Source organism: Pipistrellus kuhlii, unplaced genomic scaffold (assembly GCF_014108245.1).
Source record: "Pipistrellus kuhlii isolate mPipKuh1 unplaced genomic scaffold, mPipKuh1.p scaffold_m20_p_26, whole genome shotgun sequence".
Taxonomy (NCBI): domain Eukaryota; kingdom Metazoa; phylum Chordata; class Mammalia; order Chiroptera; family Vespertilionidae; genus Pipistrellus; species Pipistrellus kuhlii.
In genome coordinates, this window is record NW_023425525.1 from 7,791,359 (window position 1) to 7,809,828 (window position 18,470).

The following is an 18,470-nucleotide window of genomic DNA, read 5'->3' on the forward strand; positions in this document are numbered from 1 at the left end:
CTCCTGGGTGCTTACTGTTTGCCCAGCGCTGGGCTAGACTTTTCATGGACTTCACCCCACATTACCTCGTACAGTTCTCTAGCTGTACTTCCTCCTAGATGCTATTTTCTACCCTTTACAAATAGTTTGCCTTTGCTTTCCTTCTTTGCTCTGTCTGGCTTTCCCACACCCTCGTACGTTGCAGGGGCCAACTATGCATCCTTGTACAAGTATGGTCAGCGCCTTATTTATCCTGGTTTCCTACGCCCACCCTCCAGTTTGTTGTACTTCTAGAGTTATGTTTGCATTACTAACAAAAATATTCAAATTCAGTTCTAAGATGATTCATACTCATGTTTGTTCAAATTCAGTATATGTGCTAAAGAAAGCCAGCTTTTTAAAGATGTCCTCCTTATCTTGTGACTGTTCAGAAATTCTTGCTAGATTTACTGTTGCTTGATGGTTCTTTGCATTAATGAAAATACCAGATCCATTGGCATTATGACAGGAATACTTTAAATTTCTGCTTTCCAAGTGATAGCGCCTTCATTCAGTGGATCATCTGTGTGGTTCACGAGCATTTGTTAGCTCAGTATCATAGGTGACCAATTGGCCAATAAAAGCCAAGCCAGCCCAGGTGCTCTCCTGGTCCAGTATCCTTGCCTCAGTCTACCCCTCCCCTCGTTGTCTCCAGGCCTACATTGACTGAGCCATTGGTAATCCATCACCTTGGGTTGTATTCTTTCACAAGTCACAGTCTCTCTTGACATTAGCTCTAATTCACCGTATCTCCACCTCGCTGGACAAGAGAGCAAGCTTTGCTTTAGCAATGGTATCTCTTTCTTCCTTCTTATTTGCATGGCCAGGGTCCTTCTACATTGTAGAAGGAAATTAAATAGCCTTATCAAAGCCCAACAAAGGCATAGTGGTTGCCATCAGCATCTCGTGTCTTTCTAGGTAATCACACATTATTTGATGAACAGTTCTAGTATCTCCCCAGTATATCTACCAAGTCTGTGATTACACTGTCCTGGTTGTCCCTTTGCTCTGTTGTGGTCCTCGGGGTTCCATGACTTGTCAGAGACCAGGCTTAATGATGCTTCAGCAACCCATTACTGTTCAAGGACACAGGCCAGATGCCATAGTGTTTCAGTATTCTCAGCTGTGCAGCAATAGACTTCAACCACTTCCTGCCTTAGTGCATTTTGATGGTTTAAGTTGGTGTTGTTATGCCATAGGTTAAAAATTAATGATGGTCTTCTCCCCGTGCAGCAAGAGAAGGAAGAGCAGGAACACAGAGAACTTATGTGATCCACCATTCAATTAGAAGGCCTTAGAGGCATTGGCGAGCTCTCAGTCCTGGCTGACTGTAAGACATACTGAAACGGATTTTTGAGAATGCACTCTAATTTTTGTTAGTTCTGTACAGGCACTGACAAACAAGAGCCTGCTGACTATTTTTGTGAAGAAAGTTTTATTAGAACACAGCAATGCTCATCCCTTTACATGTTGCCTGTGGCTGCTTTTGTGCTCCCACAGCAAGTTGAGTATTTGATTCAGCCATCCTCAAAGTTTAAAGTACCGGGTAGGTCAAAAGTACGTGTAACAGTTCTAATACATGAAACAAATTTATCCTTAATTGTTAATTATTGTATGACTTTATATGAACAACTGTAAACCTACTTTTGCCCATCCTGTGTTTACTATCTAGCCCTTGCCAGGAAAAGTTTGCTGACCCCTAGTCTTGCACTAGAAGTAACTTTGAAGAGTGAGTTAACCCATACAAAGCTCTCAGAATAGTGCCTCGCATTTATAGATTGGAAGTATTGGTCTTTAATATTTACCTTTTCAAAACACTATAAAAACCTTTGGAAAAAAAAGAATTTTAGTCCTTTCATTTAGGATGCACTTGCTCCCATTTTAAGAAAGGTTTTGACCTTCATCTTTAATGCATAACTTGATGAAGGAAGCCAAGCCAGTTATAATAAGCAGGTGTTCTTTCAGCTGCTTTTGATGGTCACTTTCTTCCTGTCAAGAAATGGTAGCCTGTTGGAAAAGGTGGCATAGTCCTCCACCAGTGGGATATTAAAGAGGTGGGTGGATCCTGTTTATCTGGAAATACTATCTGAACATGTGACCTAAGCTCACTTTCTTTTTTAAAAATATTTTATTGATTATAGAGAGGGAGAGAGAGATAGAAACATCAATGTTGAGAGAGAACTATTGATCGGCTGCCTCCCATACGCCCCCCCAAGGGGATCGAGCCTGCAATCCAGACATGTGCCCTTGGCTGGAATCAAACTTGGGACCCTTCAGTTCACAGGCTGACACTCTATCCATTGAGCCAAACCAGCTTAGGGCTAAGTTCACTTTTTTTAACTTCAAGAATGAGTCTGGTGTTACTCTCCTTTTAAAAGCCTATATATTATCAAATTCAGGTGAGTGATTAGCCTACTGAAGCTTTTGGGGAAAGAGAGCTGTGTCTGAAATTTACTATGAAATACATCCAAACAATGTTGGATTAATGGATGGCTAGAAGGGTGAATAAATGGTTATTTCATAAAGCAAGTATAGTAAATGTTACAGAATCTAGGTGGTGTGGATATGGGTATTGGCTGTACAAGTCTTTTATTCTTTCTACTGGATGAAAATTATCATAACAAAATGTCAAGAAGAAAAGGCAAAGCCTATTTGTGTAAGAAAAACAATTGCAGGTATGGGCTGGTGTGGTTCAGTTGGTTGGGTGTTATCCCATGCACTGAAAGGTTGCTGATTCAATTCTCTGTCAGGGCACATGCCTGGGTTGTGGGCTCCGTCCCCAGTAGGGAGCATACAGGAGGCAATTGATGGATATTTTGCTCTCATATTGATGTTTCTCTCTCACACTTTCTAAAGTCCTTCCTCTCTTTCTAAAAGTCAATTTTAAAAAGAAGAAGAAGAGCAACAGCAGGAAGAGCAACAGCAGGGAACAAAAACCATCTCTTGGGCGCACAGTCCCAAGTGGCCGAAAGGTGCCTCAGGGTCAATGCTGCCGGAAGCACAGCAAGTCCAGCTCAAGAAATTTTAACAAGGAATGATTTGTCAGGAAAAAAAATTGAGAGTAAAAACAAACATTAATAAGGTGCTTTCGGTCTTATGTATTGCCATGTTGGGAATTATTCTGGGGTAGTGCCTGTTATAGAACTGCTAAATTAGACCGTGTTTTTAAAGAATAGAGAACAGGATTCTGGATCTTATAGCATCAGAAACTGGGTTCCAACCTAACTCTGTGGCTCACCTTGTGCAGGACTGGGAACAGATGAATTTACCACTAGGAATTGTAGCTTTCTCCTCTGTAGGAAGGGGGAAAAGGCATGTATTCCACCTTCCTGGTGGAAGAATAAATGACACAGCATTTGAAAGCCAGGGCAATCTCTCCAGACCTTGAGTTCTCATTGGGAGCAATATTACCCCCAAGGCAAGGTAATTGGTTCCTAAGGGGCAGGCAACAAAATAGTTCTCACTTAGTCTATAAAGCACAGATGCACATGTGGAACATACACAGATATTCAGCCTACCTATAGTATTAATGTTTCATTGGGAAGAGAGGATAGGGGAGAAGAAAAGTGTGTAAAAAGAGTTCATAGGAGGCTATAATGCAAAATCGATTGAGAATATTTCTCCAGACAATATTTAATTTCTACCATCTTCCACATTCTGTTCCTCTTTCTTTTTCTTTTGATAGATTAATTTTATTCATCATTTTGAACACAGACATTTGAATTCTTAAAATGAACACTTACATTTGGATACTCTTACATTTATGAAGGAGGAAGGAAAAAAGAACAGGGGAGAAGAATGAGAATTATGGACGTTGTTTGCCTTATCCAAATTATAGAGTATCTCTTAACCCAAATACCATTAAGCTTTAATGGGAGGGATTTACTATCAAGAATGAAGAATTAAATGAGTGTACTCACACAACCTTTTTGTCCCCTAGAATCTTAACAGCAACATTAGTTTTCCCTTGATTTGATTCGATTCTATTGGGTACTTCAAGCTCTTTGAGCCTAACAGATATGTGGAAAATTTAAAGAGATTTCCAAGGAGAATAATGAAGATGAATTAAGGGACTGGAATGTGGGCTCTATTAGAGAACAAGGATTACATAGTGTGAAGAACAGGCCACCAGGTGGCTCAGAGATGGCTTTTAATAGAGAAAAAATTTTCAGATTCTCATTTGCACTGAAGGCCAAAGGAAGGGCAAATGTATTTTGAAGCAACAGTAATATGAGTTAGATAGAAAGATAAAATTTTATTCTTAAAAGATATAATTAAATTTGGGTTTTTGATTCTTTTTTTTAATAAGGTGCCTGTCTGTAGGAAGTATCAGGAGGATGGCCAGGTTGACTGACTCCATTTGATTCTCCTACATGGTGGGAAGCCAACCAGCCACTCTGGCCAATATGGCCTCCATGGGATTTGGCTCTGATGGAGGGAAAGAGTCATTGTACCTGGAACTGTGGCTTCAGGTTCCAGAGGGCGGTTATAAAATGCTAGGCACGGAAGCATGCAGGCAGAGCCAGAACAGCATACTTCATTGTATTGTCCAAACAAGGAGAGCCTGAGGCAGGTGTAGGGAGCCAACACATGGAGCCAAGGAGGCAGTGCCAGGGAAGAAGCAGCAATGGCGCCTGGGTCACCATGAGCTGCCAGGGGGTGATCTGGACCAGCTGGAGAGGCTTTTGGGTGTTTCTGGAAGCCTGCTGTGAGAGTGGATTGAAAGCCATGAAGAGGTCCCCGGAAGGTGTGCCTAGCTCCTAGGAAGGGGTTCCTCTTCTCCAGGTTTTGGAACTGCAGCCCATAGTTATTCCCAGTCCTGGTTGTAGGTCAGTATCCTCTATGGAGCATGCTAAGCCTTACTTCCACCCTGGTTCTGGCCCTGGAGATTAGGACTTAATGGGAATATCTCTTAGGATTCTATTGTGAACAACAGAAACCAAATCTGGCTAACTTTAGCATAAACAAACAAACAAACAAATAAATAAACAAACAAATAAATAAATAAAATAAAAACCACAAACCAACAACAGTAACAGAAATGACAGAGTTTGGTTGGAGGGGTATGAAAAAACTCTCTGAAGGGAAAGCAAGAGTGTGTGTGCTAAGGACATACTCTGGATGCCCAAGCAAGGCCACGTTAGGAAGACCCTGTATGCCCTTCTTTTATTCATTCCGTAAATATTTACTGAGCTCCTACTATGTGCCAGCTCTGTTCTCAATGCTGAAGATCCAACAGTAAGCAAAGCACAAAAATCGCTGCCCTTGTTGTAATTTCCATTTGAATGGGAGATTAAAAACACACATACAAGTGAAATATGTAGTATCAGATGATGATAAATCTATGGGGGGGGGGGAACGAAGGAGAGTAGAGAGATGGGACATACAAAGAAGAGGAAATACCACTTTTAGGGAGGGTAGTCTACAAGGTCTCACTAAGGTGGGGAGGTTTGACCACATGGCAGTGAGGAGCCAGTGAACAATTTGGAGCAGGGAGCAACGTGATGAGGTCTGCATTTTTGAGTCTCAGTGTGAAAGATAAATTGGAGAGTGATCAAAGGTCAGACAGGGAGACCTGGAAGGTCACTAAAGGGCCTGACTTGTGTGCACTCACGGAACTTTGCAAAGAACTGGGTACCCTGTAAGGAGGTTTATTGCAGAAAGACTGCCCAGTAGATTTTTTGTTGTTGTTTTTACCATACATCTTAATCAAGACAGGAAGGGATTTACCTCACAGTGCCCATCAGAATTCCGGAAGCTTTAAGGAATGCCATGAGAAAAAAATAAGGCCTTAGATTCTAGATGAACAGAAACAGATTTTAAAGCTTGCTCAGTTTCCTCCCATACTACATTTTAGCACTTGAATTTTCCCTCTCTCCTTTTCAATAAAGAACTTTTGAATTAGCCCTATCTATTTTTTTCTGGATGAAGTCGCCCCAATATCACCAATACAAATTCTGTCATCAAAACCCATTTCTCTACATTTGATCAGTCGCTCAGAAAATCCAGCCATCTAGCTGCCCTGCATAGGGGTTGCTAAATTGAATTTTAAAATGATTTCTATTAAGCAAAAACTTAACATATACCAGCTGCTGAGAGATTATAAGAGCTTTGTTTTTTCAATAATTGGAAACCTTGTTTACAGAGGACTCACAATATTCTTTGAGTGTCTTTGTGTTGAATACAAAAGAGCTTGTGTTTATCTAGGCAATGATAATCCGACTATAAAGCAAACTCATTTAAGGATTATGTTTCCTGTCTCTCACTGTGCAGCTGTCACCCTGCTCGTTCTTTCAAGCTTTGCAAAGTGCTGAGAATGTGTCCTCAAAATTAGGAGGCACTGGACATGAACCAGGTAGCTTGGCATACACACACTTCTGAATTACAGAGAAACAGTGGAGAGAGGCAGACTGAGCCCTGGTTCTCATGGGTTAACTCATGGGCAGTATTCAGTCATCACAAAGGGATTTTAAGGCGTTCAGTGCTGGCAAAGAAAACCGCAGGGCAATTTGGACAGTCCAGGATTTAAGCGAAGGGCAGCACTGTGCCCTAGCCGATGGAGTCGTTGGCACGGGTTGGTGTCTGCTCTGAAGAAGCGCCCGGGAGTGAAGGGGTATGTGTGGGTATGAAGCCAGGTGCTCGTCCTGTGGCCTCATGCTCATTGTTGAGGGGCTCTCTGTAGATTAAGAGAGCTCATGTGCCCCCCAGTGTTGTTTGGAGGCTTACATGAGATAAACATGGGAAGCCCAAAGGACATTCCTGGCACAGAGTAGCTGCTCAATAAACGATAACCTGTTACAGACATTGTTTAAAGCCTCTCCATTTTCATATGCATTATCTCATCCGATCTTCAAAAACAGCCTTATTAAAACACCCATTCTTATAATTCCAGTTTTATTGAAAATGGAGGAAAATGAGATGCAAAGAAGTGTAATAACCTACTAAGGGTCACCCAGCAATTAAACTGACAGCCGGGCTCTGCGTTTGTAATCTTTCCCTCGTTCTACAGTCAACACAGGCAGGCTCTGCTCTCAGAACAGCCCCCACCACAAATATCACGTGTTTGCTATAACACCTTACAAAAAGTTTTACCCCAAATCCTTCTTCCAGTTGAAAACCTCCTGGGACAAGGTCTTCTGTGGCAGCTGCTCAAGCTTTAGTGTGTACGCGACGCTGTCCATGTGCTGACTCTATATTGCCGACCTGCCGACCAGCTCCCAGGTAGCGCCCCGGCTGCCGGAGGAGGCCGGTCCCAGGGCCACTCTCTGAGTAGCAGAGCTGCCAGGAGATGGAAGAGGGTTTTTCTCATATCTGTGTTCTGATTGGCCTCGTGTTTAAGTCAACTGGACATATAGCCACAATTTTTCTGCTTTTTCCCCTGAGGAAAAGCCCCTTAGTATTTGTTCAGGCCTGGTACCTGGAGACACTACCAATGAGAGTCCAATTTAGAGAGTACTTTTCAAATCTTTGGCAATATTATTGCATGATTGTTTTTTATTATAGTACAATAGAGGCCCGGTGCATGGATTCATGCACAGGTGGGGGCCCTCAGCCTGGCCTGCACCCTCTCACAATATAGGACCCCTCAGGAGATGTTGGACTGCTGATTTCAGCTCAATTCCTGGGGATTAGGCCAAAACCAGCAGTTCAACATCCCCCAAAGGATACACATTGGTGTGAAGTGGTAGGTGGCCAGGGAGGAGCCTAAACCCAGGTTGGGCACCACGCCGCTCCTGCTCATCTCAGCCCTGCTGCACCTGCTGCCAATGTTGCTCAGTAGTGCTGCTGCAGTGGTGGGAAAATCTTGTGCAGCCGAAGCTGTGCTTGCCAACCATGAGCCTAGCTTCTGGCACCCATTGGTCAGCTGAGCAGTGCTCCTGCCGTGGAAGTGCACTGACCACCAGGGGTCAGCTCCTGCGTTGAGCATCTGCCCCCCCTGGTGGTCAGTGCACGTTATAGCAACTGGTTGAACAGCCAAATAGTCAAATGGTCCACCAGTCGCTTAGGGTTTTATATATGTAGCACATAGCTATATGTCAGATAACAAGATGCCGTTTCACACTTGGTGCTTCTGTTAATGACGTGTTGTAGAGCTTCCTCTGAAAGTGACACTGAGCAGGCTTCACACCTTGAAGACTGAGCGTTATGAATGCTCCCCTCTCAGTTCAGTGCTTTTCAGTATAAAATGCACAGATGAGTGAGCACATACTTAGAAGTGTCTACATGAATAGTATATGCCAGTCAAGCTTGTCCAAGCAGGATTGTGAATGTGGCCCTCAGATTCCTGGCTCTCCCTTTCTGACCATTTCTCTCTAGCTCCCTTCTACCCTTTTGGGTTCCCTGCATCCTTTGGAGGGTGGAGGTAGGACAGTACTTTGAAACCTCACCTCTTTCCCTACCTTTGAGCCCTGCAGAGAAAACTCCCCACTTGAGCCCTGGCAGGGGGGTGGGGGTGGGGGGCTCTGTTGGTTGGAACATCTTCAGTGCATCAAAAGGTTACAAGTTTGATTCTTAGTCAGGGTGCAAATGGGAGGCAACCAATCAATGTTTGTCTTTCACATCAGTGTTTCTCTCTTTCCCTTCCTGTCTCTCTAAAATCAATAAGAGGTGAGGATTAAAAATAATTTTTAAAAAACTCCCCATTTGACTGTAGACAGAAATAACTATAAATAAAACAGCTGCAGGCTCATATTGTATGGTGTCATAGCATCAGTGGAAGTTCATAACTTAATGTGGCCCCACTCTTTCCTAGTCCCTGCAGTTAGACTAAAAGAACAAAAGCTGATCATGAGCATTCCTGTTCCTTTCTCCCAACTCCAACTCGAGGAACATTGGAAAAGAAAGTTATTGTGAAAGTAGACTATTCTCTATGAGATAAAAATTCCTCCAGTTAATAACCCCAACGCAAGCGCTGTAATTGGAAAATCTTTTCTGAAATGCTTGTGGTGTTTGGTTGAATCGTAAATCTTGTCCTCTGCGTCTATATCTCTGGTGTCAAGTAATTTTAGTCATTATTCATTTATTAAAAAAAATAAGAATGTTGGAATATTGACTTTATGTGGGAAGGGACCAAATGAAAGTTATTTTTTTAACCCAGAAGCACGCCTCATCTTTATTGTAAATACATAATGAAACAAGTGGGTGAAGATCGAAATAAGTGCTTATGTTTTATTCATGCTAAAAATATTCCTTTTATCCTCCAGGATGAAGCCTTATAATATCTTGATAAATTCCCTAATTCTAAAATAAGCATCACTTTGTTTCCTTTGAAATTCTTTTATTGGATGGTTGGGTTTGGATGAAGAAAGGAGCCTAAATGCTTAGAGCAAATATGATGATTCTAGAACATTCCTACCCCAGACAGGGGAATGTGTTGGTTAACTCCACAGATTCATGGATCTCTAATTTTGGAAACAAAAACTGTAATAACATTACAACCAGGACTACAGCTCTGTTTGTATGAAAAGCATTTTTATCTATCTGATTTTCATTGAAATGCATTATTAATATTTTTTCTTCTTTTAATATAGGTGGAAAACAGACCAAAATATTACGGAAGAGAGTATGTATTATGCTATTCTTTGTTTTAATAATGTAGTAAGTAGTCAATTCATATGTCATTTAACTATAAATATTAAAAAGCTCCTAATATAAGGTCTTCATCAAATCTCCACTGTGCAAGAGTCTAACAAGAACGATAAATGTAATGGGACCACTTGGTACTGCATTTTCTTTCTAAGACGCAGGTGCTTGGCTCCTGTGAATGTGGGAGGGGGGGTGTCTCCTGGTGCATACACCCCTCTCCACAGAGGCAGCCGCTGAGGGCCAGGCAAGTATTTGAAACGTGAGGCAGCATTTTCCATAATTGAGACTATGTGTTTTATTTCACTTTGAAATTTTTAACGAGTTAATACCTTCTAATTTGGGGAAGTTGGCAAGTATGGGACTCTAGATGGTGCACAGCACCCATCAGCTGACCCTGAGCGAGACCATGTGCCCTTCTTCCCTCCTCCCAGCCTCTGGCCTCACTTCCTTTTCACAAAGTTGGGGTCGTGAGACACACACGTCATGGGTTTCTGAAAATCCATGCATAGAGGGGAAGAGGAGCCACAGACTGAGTCCTTGGATTCACAGACCTGTGATTTCTTTTGTGGAACAATTGGATTGAATTTGGTTCTGACACTGCATAGGCTGCTGCTCACCACTTAAATACATCAAGCCAAGGTCGTGAAAACTTACTACTTCCAGGTTAACTGCCTATTGGTATATTTCCCCACCCCTGAAAGTGACATGGGGCAGGGGCATCAGGTCCCTGGGCCTCTGTGTGTGCCTTCTCTTCAAGCCCCTGCCCTGCCCTACCCAGGCCACAATCAGTGACATGGTCAGACCGTTCTGGACATCCCAGCCTCCAACCTCCTGTGACACCCGCTTTTGTCCCTTCTGAGTCTGTTGTGGGAAACTCCTGATGCCCAGTGTCCCTTCTGCCCCTCCCTCTCCTATTCTCAGGGGCCCAGTATCAGGTCTCTTTGCTCAGGCTGTCTGCCCAGCCCTCTCTGGCCCCAGCTCATGCCACATCGGAGGCTTCCCCATGAGGTTGGCAGGGTCCAGTGGTTACACTCACAATCCGGGCCCCAAACCTCTCTGCTCAGCTCCAGGAGCCCTGAGAACTGATCCACGCATGCTCTGCAGGGGCCACGGGGACCCATGGACCATGGCTCTGCACAGACCCCTCCGGGTTTCCTGCTAGAACTGGCACCGTTGGCCTCCTTTGGAGCAGGAGGGTGGCTCTATGAAAAGCAGTGCTCCAAGATCATGCACTGTCCCCCAACTTAATCTTTGCATTCCTGGTGGGGGGGAACCCCAAACCTCCTTTCTAGCTGACTTCTCTCTCTCCCTGCCCTCTTCCAGGAAGGAATGTTTTGCAAACATATTCCTAAGCTATCACTCTCAACATTTAAAGAAACAGAGACATGTTTACTATAGCTGGCCATCCTTTCCAGAGAATGAGCCTCTAACATTAACACATGTTAACACCCACGCACCCACACACCCGGACCTGAAGTAAGCAGGTGGATAATCAACGATGTTCATTTGCAATCAGGATAATACATAGTCTCTGGTTTGGAGCAGAGATCTAAGCTGGTAATGGCTCTTGTGTTACTGTCCCTGGTTAACAAAGGAGCCATAACCTGGCATTTGCTTCCATTTTAATGTTCAGCTTGTGAGCAAAAGCAACAGCAGAAAGCCAGGTGGTCTGCGGGTTCATTGTGTCTGGCCTCCTGAATGCTTACGGTGGGTGTGGGTGCGTGCTGAGGGGTGATAGTCACCCAGGTGGGGGAGGGGGGCAGAGATCCCGGTGGCCCCGGCATCCTTGTAGCCATCTCTGCGTGGCCCATGCTCTGTGTGTGGTCTGTTCAGAGCGTCCTGGTCTCCCCTGCCCTCAGGTTCCATGGGATCATCTCGCGGGAGCAGGCTGATGAGCTTCTCGGGGGAGTGGAGGGCGCCTACATCCTCAGAGAGAGCCAGCGCCAGCCGGGATGCTACACGCTAGCTCTGCGGTGAGTGGGACCGTGCCCACTGTTGCACTTGTCTTATGTGACGAGCGGGGGTTAAATTTCCAGGCGTGCAGCCTCCAGCAGGTACCCCATCTCTTCAAGCCTCAGCACTCTCAGGAGTGAATCAGGGATAAGACTGTGACTGTCTCACAGGATCTCTATGCTAACCAATGGGGGGAGCCACGCCCGAGCTAGGCCAGTGCCTGGCAAACAGGACACGCTCAAAAAAATGTTGGTTGCTATCATTCACCAGCCTTACTTCTAACATTGATCCCCCTCCGGCCCCGCTCCCGGCAGGTTTGGAAACCAGACCTTAAACTACAGGCTCTTCTACGATGGCAAACACTTTGTGGGCGAGAAGAGGTTCGAGTCCATTCACGACCTGGTCACCGATGGCCTGATAACCCTGTACATAGAAACCAAAGCCTCCGAGTACATTTCCAAGATGACCACAAACCCCATCTACGAGCACATCGGGTACGCCACGCTGCTCCGAGAGAAGGTGTCCCGGAGGCTGAGCCGGTCCAAGAACGAGGCGAGGAAAGCGAGCGTCACGAGTGAAGAGCACCCCACGGTGGAAAAGGTAAGAGGCACCTGAAGCGGAGGCAGGGTGTGCGTCTTGATGCTGAAAAGCCGGGTGACGAATCCTAGGTGTGGTTTGCCAAAACACTGGAGGAAACCCACCCCCACCCTAAGAACTCTCGAACTTTAGTGCTTAAGGGGACCTTAGAAATCTTCCCGTTCAACCCTCCCATTTTACAGATGAGGAAACTGAGACCCAGAAGTGTTCAGAGACTTGCTCAAACTCAGGCAGTCAGTCCTAGCACTCCCACGAATAATTATCTCTGGGTTTGTTTGGAGTTTGAAGGGAAAAAACCTTCCATTGATGTTGTATGGTGACAATAGTCACTTGTTTTTAATTGCATGAGAGGCATTACGGGCTCTGTCTACTAGTAGATGGCACCCAGCTGGCCAAACCCATGCTGTTTGTGGCGGCTTCTCTGAGGACCATGTGCACACGTGCTCGGTGGACCTCCTAAAGGTGGTCTTACCTGGGTGGCAGCCCGTACTGACACTGGTGAGCCTTGTGGTGATGCTGGCTGCCTCCCAGAGGCTTAGACAGACAGACTGCCTTTTGCCCCAAAGAAAGAGAACAGAAATGTTCCCCAGGTGAGCAGTCAGGCTGGATATTCCTGCAGGAGGTGGTAGGAGGATGGGATTTTTCTCTCTGGTACCTGGCGGTGAGTGCGGAAGGCCGCGGACAGTTTGCCGGTGGGCTTTTGGATGCTCCCCTTTTGGAACCATCTGCTTTGCCTGGTCCTGTCTGTCCGCCACTGACAGAGAGTGACAGGTGCAGAGAGAGCCTGGTGCAGCTTCGCAGGGGAGCTGGGGTGGGGCAGATATAATAAGGGGGCAGAACCCTGGCACAGCTCCTTCTGGTGGTCACTCCTTAATTAAACCGGAAGGGAGTCCCTGCTACCCCTGTTGTCCAGTGTTAGCCAAAAGCAAGGGACCCTCAGGTGGGCTGCTGGGCTTTGGCTTTGGCAGTGGGGATGCACCAGAAGACAGGGAGGGGCTAAGGGGGCAGCACGTCCTATTGGTAGACTGGGTGTGATTTCAATTGATTTCCTGATTGAGTCTGAGCACCTTGGAGAACCTTCCCAGAATCACATTGGTAGAGCAGCTGGCCAGGGGAAAAAGTCATTTGCCAGTTTCTTTGGATCACGCCAGTGTCTCCAGAGCACCTGCTTATTTTGTGTTTTTAGTTTTTTCCCAAATAATTGACTTGGGACATGGTGGGGTTTCTGATTGTTTGCCTTTTAATGAAATAGAGACAGGACTTGAGTCCCAGCGTTCAGAGTTTGTTCTGGTCGGTCTGGGCAAGAGCCATTTCTTAGTCTATTGGGGAAATCTGTTCCAAAGTCATTTCGAAAAGAAAATCTGGATGATGACCTTCCCGGTGTGACAGATTGGAGGATGAATTGTGAAATAAATCTCCGAAGCCGTGTTGATATTTCTGCATCGGAGAGTAATGCCACCCAGAAAGCAATCGGTTACAACTGCAGGCTGGGCTCGGGCACGTGTTCAGGAGGAGAGAGGCATGGGAGCTGGCAATGGGGAGGAGACGGCAGAGCCTGGGTATTGGGGTTGTTATTTCTCCATCCTTTCTCCCCTGAGAAGGAAGTTCCGTCAGTAGATGCCTGTCTCTCTAGATGATGTTTTTATAAGGAAACCTGTGTGACAAAATACATCTCTCACTCTATCAGGGGTGGGGAGCTCTTTTTCTGCCAAGGGCCACTTGGATATTTATAACATCACTCGAGGGCCATACAAAATTATCAGCTTAAAAACTAGCCTGCCAAATTTGGTTAAATGTTTCATTAACTCACCCCTCATGCCTTGGCAGGGCCAGACCAAATGATTTTTGCAGGCCTCATACAGCCCGCAGGCCAGACATTCCCCACCCCTGATATAGATCATCTTGTCTGTGTTTGTTAAATTTAACATTTGGAGGAAATTAATAATCAGGGTACTAACCCCTTTGCACAAGCCACCAGGAAACGTAAGGAGATGCTGAAGGAAGACGCCCACACGCAGGGAGGGCTGGCGGACAGGTGTCAGTGTGTGGACTTGCTTTGACATGAGTGATGCAATGTGTGGCTCTCCGTGGGGCACTCTGAACACCAGGCTGGTCACCCGCTGGGGGTCGCTCATTCTGCTGGTGGGCTTGTTAAGTACGTTGGTACAGATACGCCCATTTCTCCGGGATCTGTATTGACAAGGGGAATTATTGAAAGTCTCAGTCTTGCCAGAGATTCTATTTCCCTGCAGGGCAGGGCAGTGCACTGTTGCCATGGAGGCAGTGACTAGAAGAGAGGGGGCATGAACTTGAATGGATTGGTGGGGAGGTGCCGGGGGCCCCTGTGTGCTTCGGTCTTGGTGCGTCTTGCAGGTTTTAATGAAGGACGTGTGTGCCTTTTCTAATAGTTCTCTGGTTTGGACAGCCTCGCATTTCATTTTCCAGAGTTCTTAAATGTGGTTCGCCCACTTGTTTTATTGATCATTTCCAGATAATCCAGAGAGACCGGATTCCCTGTAAATCTGAGAATATTAAGTGTTAATTAGCGGAAAGTTATCACCTCCCCCTTGGATGTGAGTGGTTTCCAGATGTCTCTCCTGTCAAGGTGGCCGGCAGTGACCTGGCCTTTAATAACTTAGATGAGGTAGAGCGATGGGGAGGGTGCAGATGAAGACAAAGTGGTGGTAGTTAGCCAAGAGTGATCTGTCTTCTCTCTGACTCTTTTTGTAGTTGATCTTAAAAACATTCTAATGTATAAAGGCCAACATTTGGCACATTTGATTAGAATGCCATTGCCCAGTGTAATTTCTTTCATGAAATGCATGTCAAAATTTATCCCATAAATGTATTATCTACTGACCTGCAAACATGGACCCTAAGCAGTCTAAGAATCACAGGGTTTAACACTGGTTCAGACAAGCCAGGGTGGGAGGTGGACCAGCAGGTGGCAGGGGCACTAAAGAAGCGGCAGGCCGGCCTGTGTGGCTCAGTGGTTGAGCATCGACCTATGAACCAGAAGGTCATGGTTTGATTCCCAGTCAGGGCACATGCCCAGGTTTTGGGCTTGATCCCCAGTGAGGGGCATGTAGGAGGCAGACATTCAATGATTCTCTCTCATCATTGATGTTTCTATCTCCCTCTCCCTTCTTCCCTTTAAAATCAATAAAAATATTTTTTTGAAAAAGAAGTGCCAGAAACATCCACCACAGCCAGCCCCACCCTCCCTAGCCCTTGTTCCCGGGCTGGCCTCCCCACTGGCCTGTGGTCCTCAGACCTCCTGGGGCCCTGGCCTCCCTCCCTCGGCACCTGCTGTCTGAAATGCCTCCCCTCCGGCGACCTCCTGGTTCCCTCCCACTCACCCTTTAGAGTCCAGCACAACCTCTTTAATAAAACCCGCTGGCCCTCCCTCCCCCTCCCCCGCCTGCTCCAAAGGAACCGCTGCCGTCTCACAACTACCCCAGCGTTTTACATAAGATCTCCGTGACACCTGACCGTGCTGCCTCCAAGTGGTTGATTAGGCCAGTGGTTCTCAAAGTGTGCCCCTCAGGAGCCAGCCACATCAGCACCACCCAGGAGACTGCTGGGACAGGCACCTTCTCGGGGGGTCACCCCCACTCCTGGGGTAGGAAGCCTGGGGGTGGCACCTGCCAGCCTGGGTGTGAGCAGGCCTCCAGGTGGCTCTGGTGCACACATGCAAGAGGATGGTGAGGCAGCTCTTTTCCAGAAGGCTCCGTGGGTGTTTCCTGGGGGGGGGGGGGGGGGGGGGGCGCGCTTGGTCCTGAGGGTGGAGAGGCTTTGGGACTTCACTCAGGGCAGTTGATTCAGACACGTGTTGCCCATTGCCCTGCCCCAACCAGAGGTGCCACATTCCTTTGCCAAAGAAGAGCCAGCGTGGTTCATGCAGAAAGCCTCAGGGAGCTGAAAAAGACCCTGGCAGTACAGGGTCAGGAAAACCTGTAGGCTTGCTCCTCGGGAGGCCCCTGGGAAGTAACATGTGACTGACATAACCGGCCTTTTCCCGGGAGTCAAGGATGAATGACGATAAGCATAACGTAGCTAGTGAGTGTGACAGGTGCAATAATGGCTCTGCCCATCCATCTCCCGGCTCACGCGCTGGTCATAAAACGGAATGGGAGAGAATGCTGTACGAATGGCTCTGAACTTAGATTACATTTGCTCATGAAACCAGCCTTCCCGAGCGTTACCTTGCATCCGAATCCGCCGATGGTGCGGGATTTATCATGCGGCGAGAAAAATAGCTGCTCTGGTTAGGTCGGGGCCTCTCAGACTGGCTGCAGGTTAGACTCGGCCTGGGAGCTTTTAAGAAATACCCATGTTCGCCCTTCCTGGCTTACTGCATCAAAGCTCCCTCTGGAGACCTTCAGGAGGTGCGGTTTTTAAGGTTCCCCAGGTGACTCCAAAGTTCTCAACCCGGGTTCGAGGAAAGGTCAGAAGGGGAAGCAAGGCTGTCGGACACTTGAGGGAGCAGTTTCTTTTAAGGTCACCTGCTCCACCTCCTGGCGCGCTTTTGTTCTTTCTGTGAGCCCTCTGTGTTCTAACGGAAGACCCAGCGTGCTTTCCCGCCCGCTTCCTTCACTCAGTCCTCCAGGAGGACACTGTGGAGAGAGTGGGTTTGGGGGCGAGGGGGTGGGCTTCCGAGATGGGGTCAGAGGATTGCTTTGCTCCTCCTTCCTGGCTGCTTCTCCAAAGCTGTTGGCTAAAATTGAAATGATGGGGGGACAGTGACTGTGGTAAGAGAGAGAGACTTCTCTGAAACAAGGAAACATGGGTGTCTCTTCCTCAAGGGCCAGCCAGTGGCTCTTCATGATGCTGTTTCCAGGGCTATGGTTCTCGCCCTTGGCCGCCCCCTGGAATCGACTGGGGAGTGTTCAAAATACAGATGCCTACACTGCACCCCCACTGCCCCCCACCATTGCTGCTGAAAGTCAGACTTAACGACTTGGGATAAGGCCTGGGCGTCTGGGTTTTAGATGCTCTTGGGTGATTCTGATAAGCACCTGATGCTGAGGACCCTCCTATGGAAGAATAATTAGCAGTGAGTTATCTTTTATCAGAAAGCTTCTCTTTTGACTCATTCCCCCACTATCAGTGGAACAAAAAGGAGAGTTATCTTAATGCATCCAGTGTGTGTCTGAGTAAGATAGGCCAGACTTCCTTGTTCATTTCCCTCCAAAATCTCTCTAGAAATTGAGACGCAATCCTTGCTGGTCTCTTCTATGCGAGCAGTGCCATCTAGTGGCAGGAAAGAGAGTTGCAGGTTGGCGACACAAAGGACCACAGATGTGGGAGTAATGAGCAAGAACAAATTTCCCCAATGAAGCCATTGAATCGTCCCCTCTTCCTCGGGTTTTATAGCACCAAGCAGGCTGTGCCGTGGCAGTGGGGTGTCTCTTTGTGGTTTGAGTTTATTCTTTTCATAAACAGGTGGGCAGTTCTGCCAGCCTGGCTGCTTGCACGTAAATATGGTCCCACTGATCTGATTCACTGTGACCCTGGGCCAGAGGTTCTCATACTCGTCAGATGACTGAGACTCCAAATGGCTTTTACATATACAACTGTTGGTGTTGAAGGTAATAGAAAGTAAATTCGAGGAAAAAAATAAATATCTTTTTATCTTTTTAAACATAGCAGTACTAAATCCATTGTGTGTTTATGTAAATATTGATAACATATTTTGTGGAAAATGAGTCCATTTTCCAAAACGGAAAAAATTCGTGAGGATAGTGGCATAGTTTTATAGGTTTGTAAATCTCTTTAGTGTCTGGCTTAATAGCCAACAGCTGGATTTTCACATCTGCTTCTGTATTCAGTCAGGGCTAATATATTGTTTTGTTGGAAGTATAGGAAGATGCTCTGTCCTCACACAGGTATGTATGTCACCGGGAAAAAGAAGAATGTATTTTTATAGCCTTTTTAGGTCAATGTGATTGTTATTCTTTTTCATCACAGAAGAAGACTTAACAGATGGCACTTCCTTAAAGGCCAGTTGCAATGTCAACTAGTGGAAGAGGCAATTAGAGAGGTTTCTGTTTGCATGTCTTCAGGGGGGTGTTTGGGAAGAAATATCCTGCCACCTTTTATCTCCTTTGGGAGGTGAATGATCTGTCATCAAGGACTGTTATCCACCTGCAGGGACTGCAGTTTGCCCTGGTTACGACCTCCGACTTCTGACCTCTGAGCTCTGCCCAGTGGCTCTCGCTGGGGGTGGTCAGCACTGAGCCTGGGGCCTGTGTCATTTGAAAATACCTCTCCGGGCCGTTCTGATGCAGTCGCACAATAAGGTGCCAGTGGCCTGC

At 46.4% G+C, this 18,470-nt stretch overlaps 1 protein-coding gene across 1 annotated transcript in view; it reads left to right on the forward strand.

Moving 5' to 3' along the window:
- CHN2 (chimerin 2) overlaps positions 1–18,470 on the forward strand; it is a 209,822-nt gene that overhangs the window by 144,591 nt on the left and 46,761 nt on the right. The window contains exons 4-6 of the mRNA XM_036453889.2: positions 9,549–9,580; positions 11,463–11,576; positions 11,871–12,156. Of these exons, the coding sequence (XP_036309782.1) occupies positions 9,549–9,580; positions 11,463–11,576; positions 11,871–12,156 (432 nt within the window). The remainder of the gene's footprint in view (positions 1–9,548; positions 9,581–11,462; positions 11,577–11,870; positions 12,157–18,470) is intronic.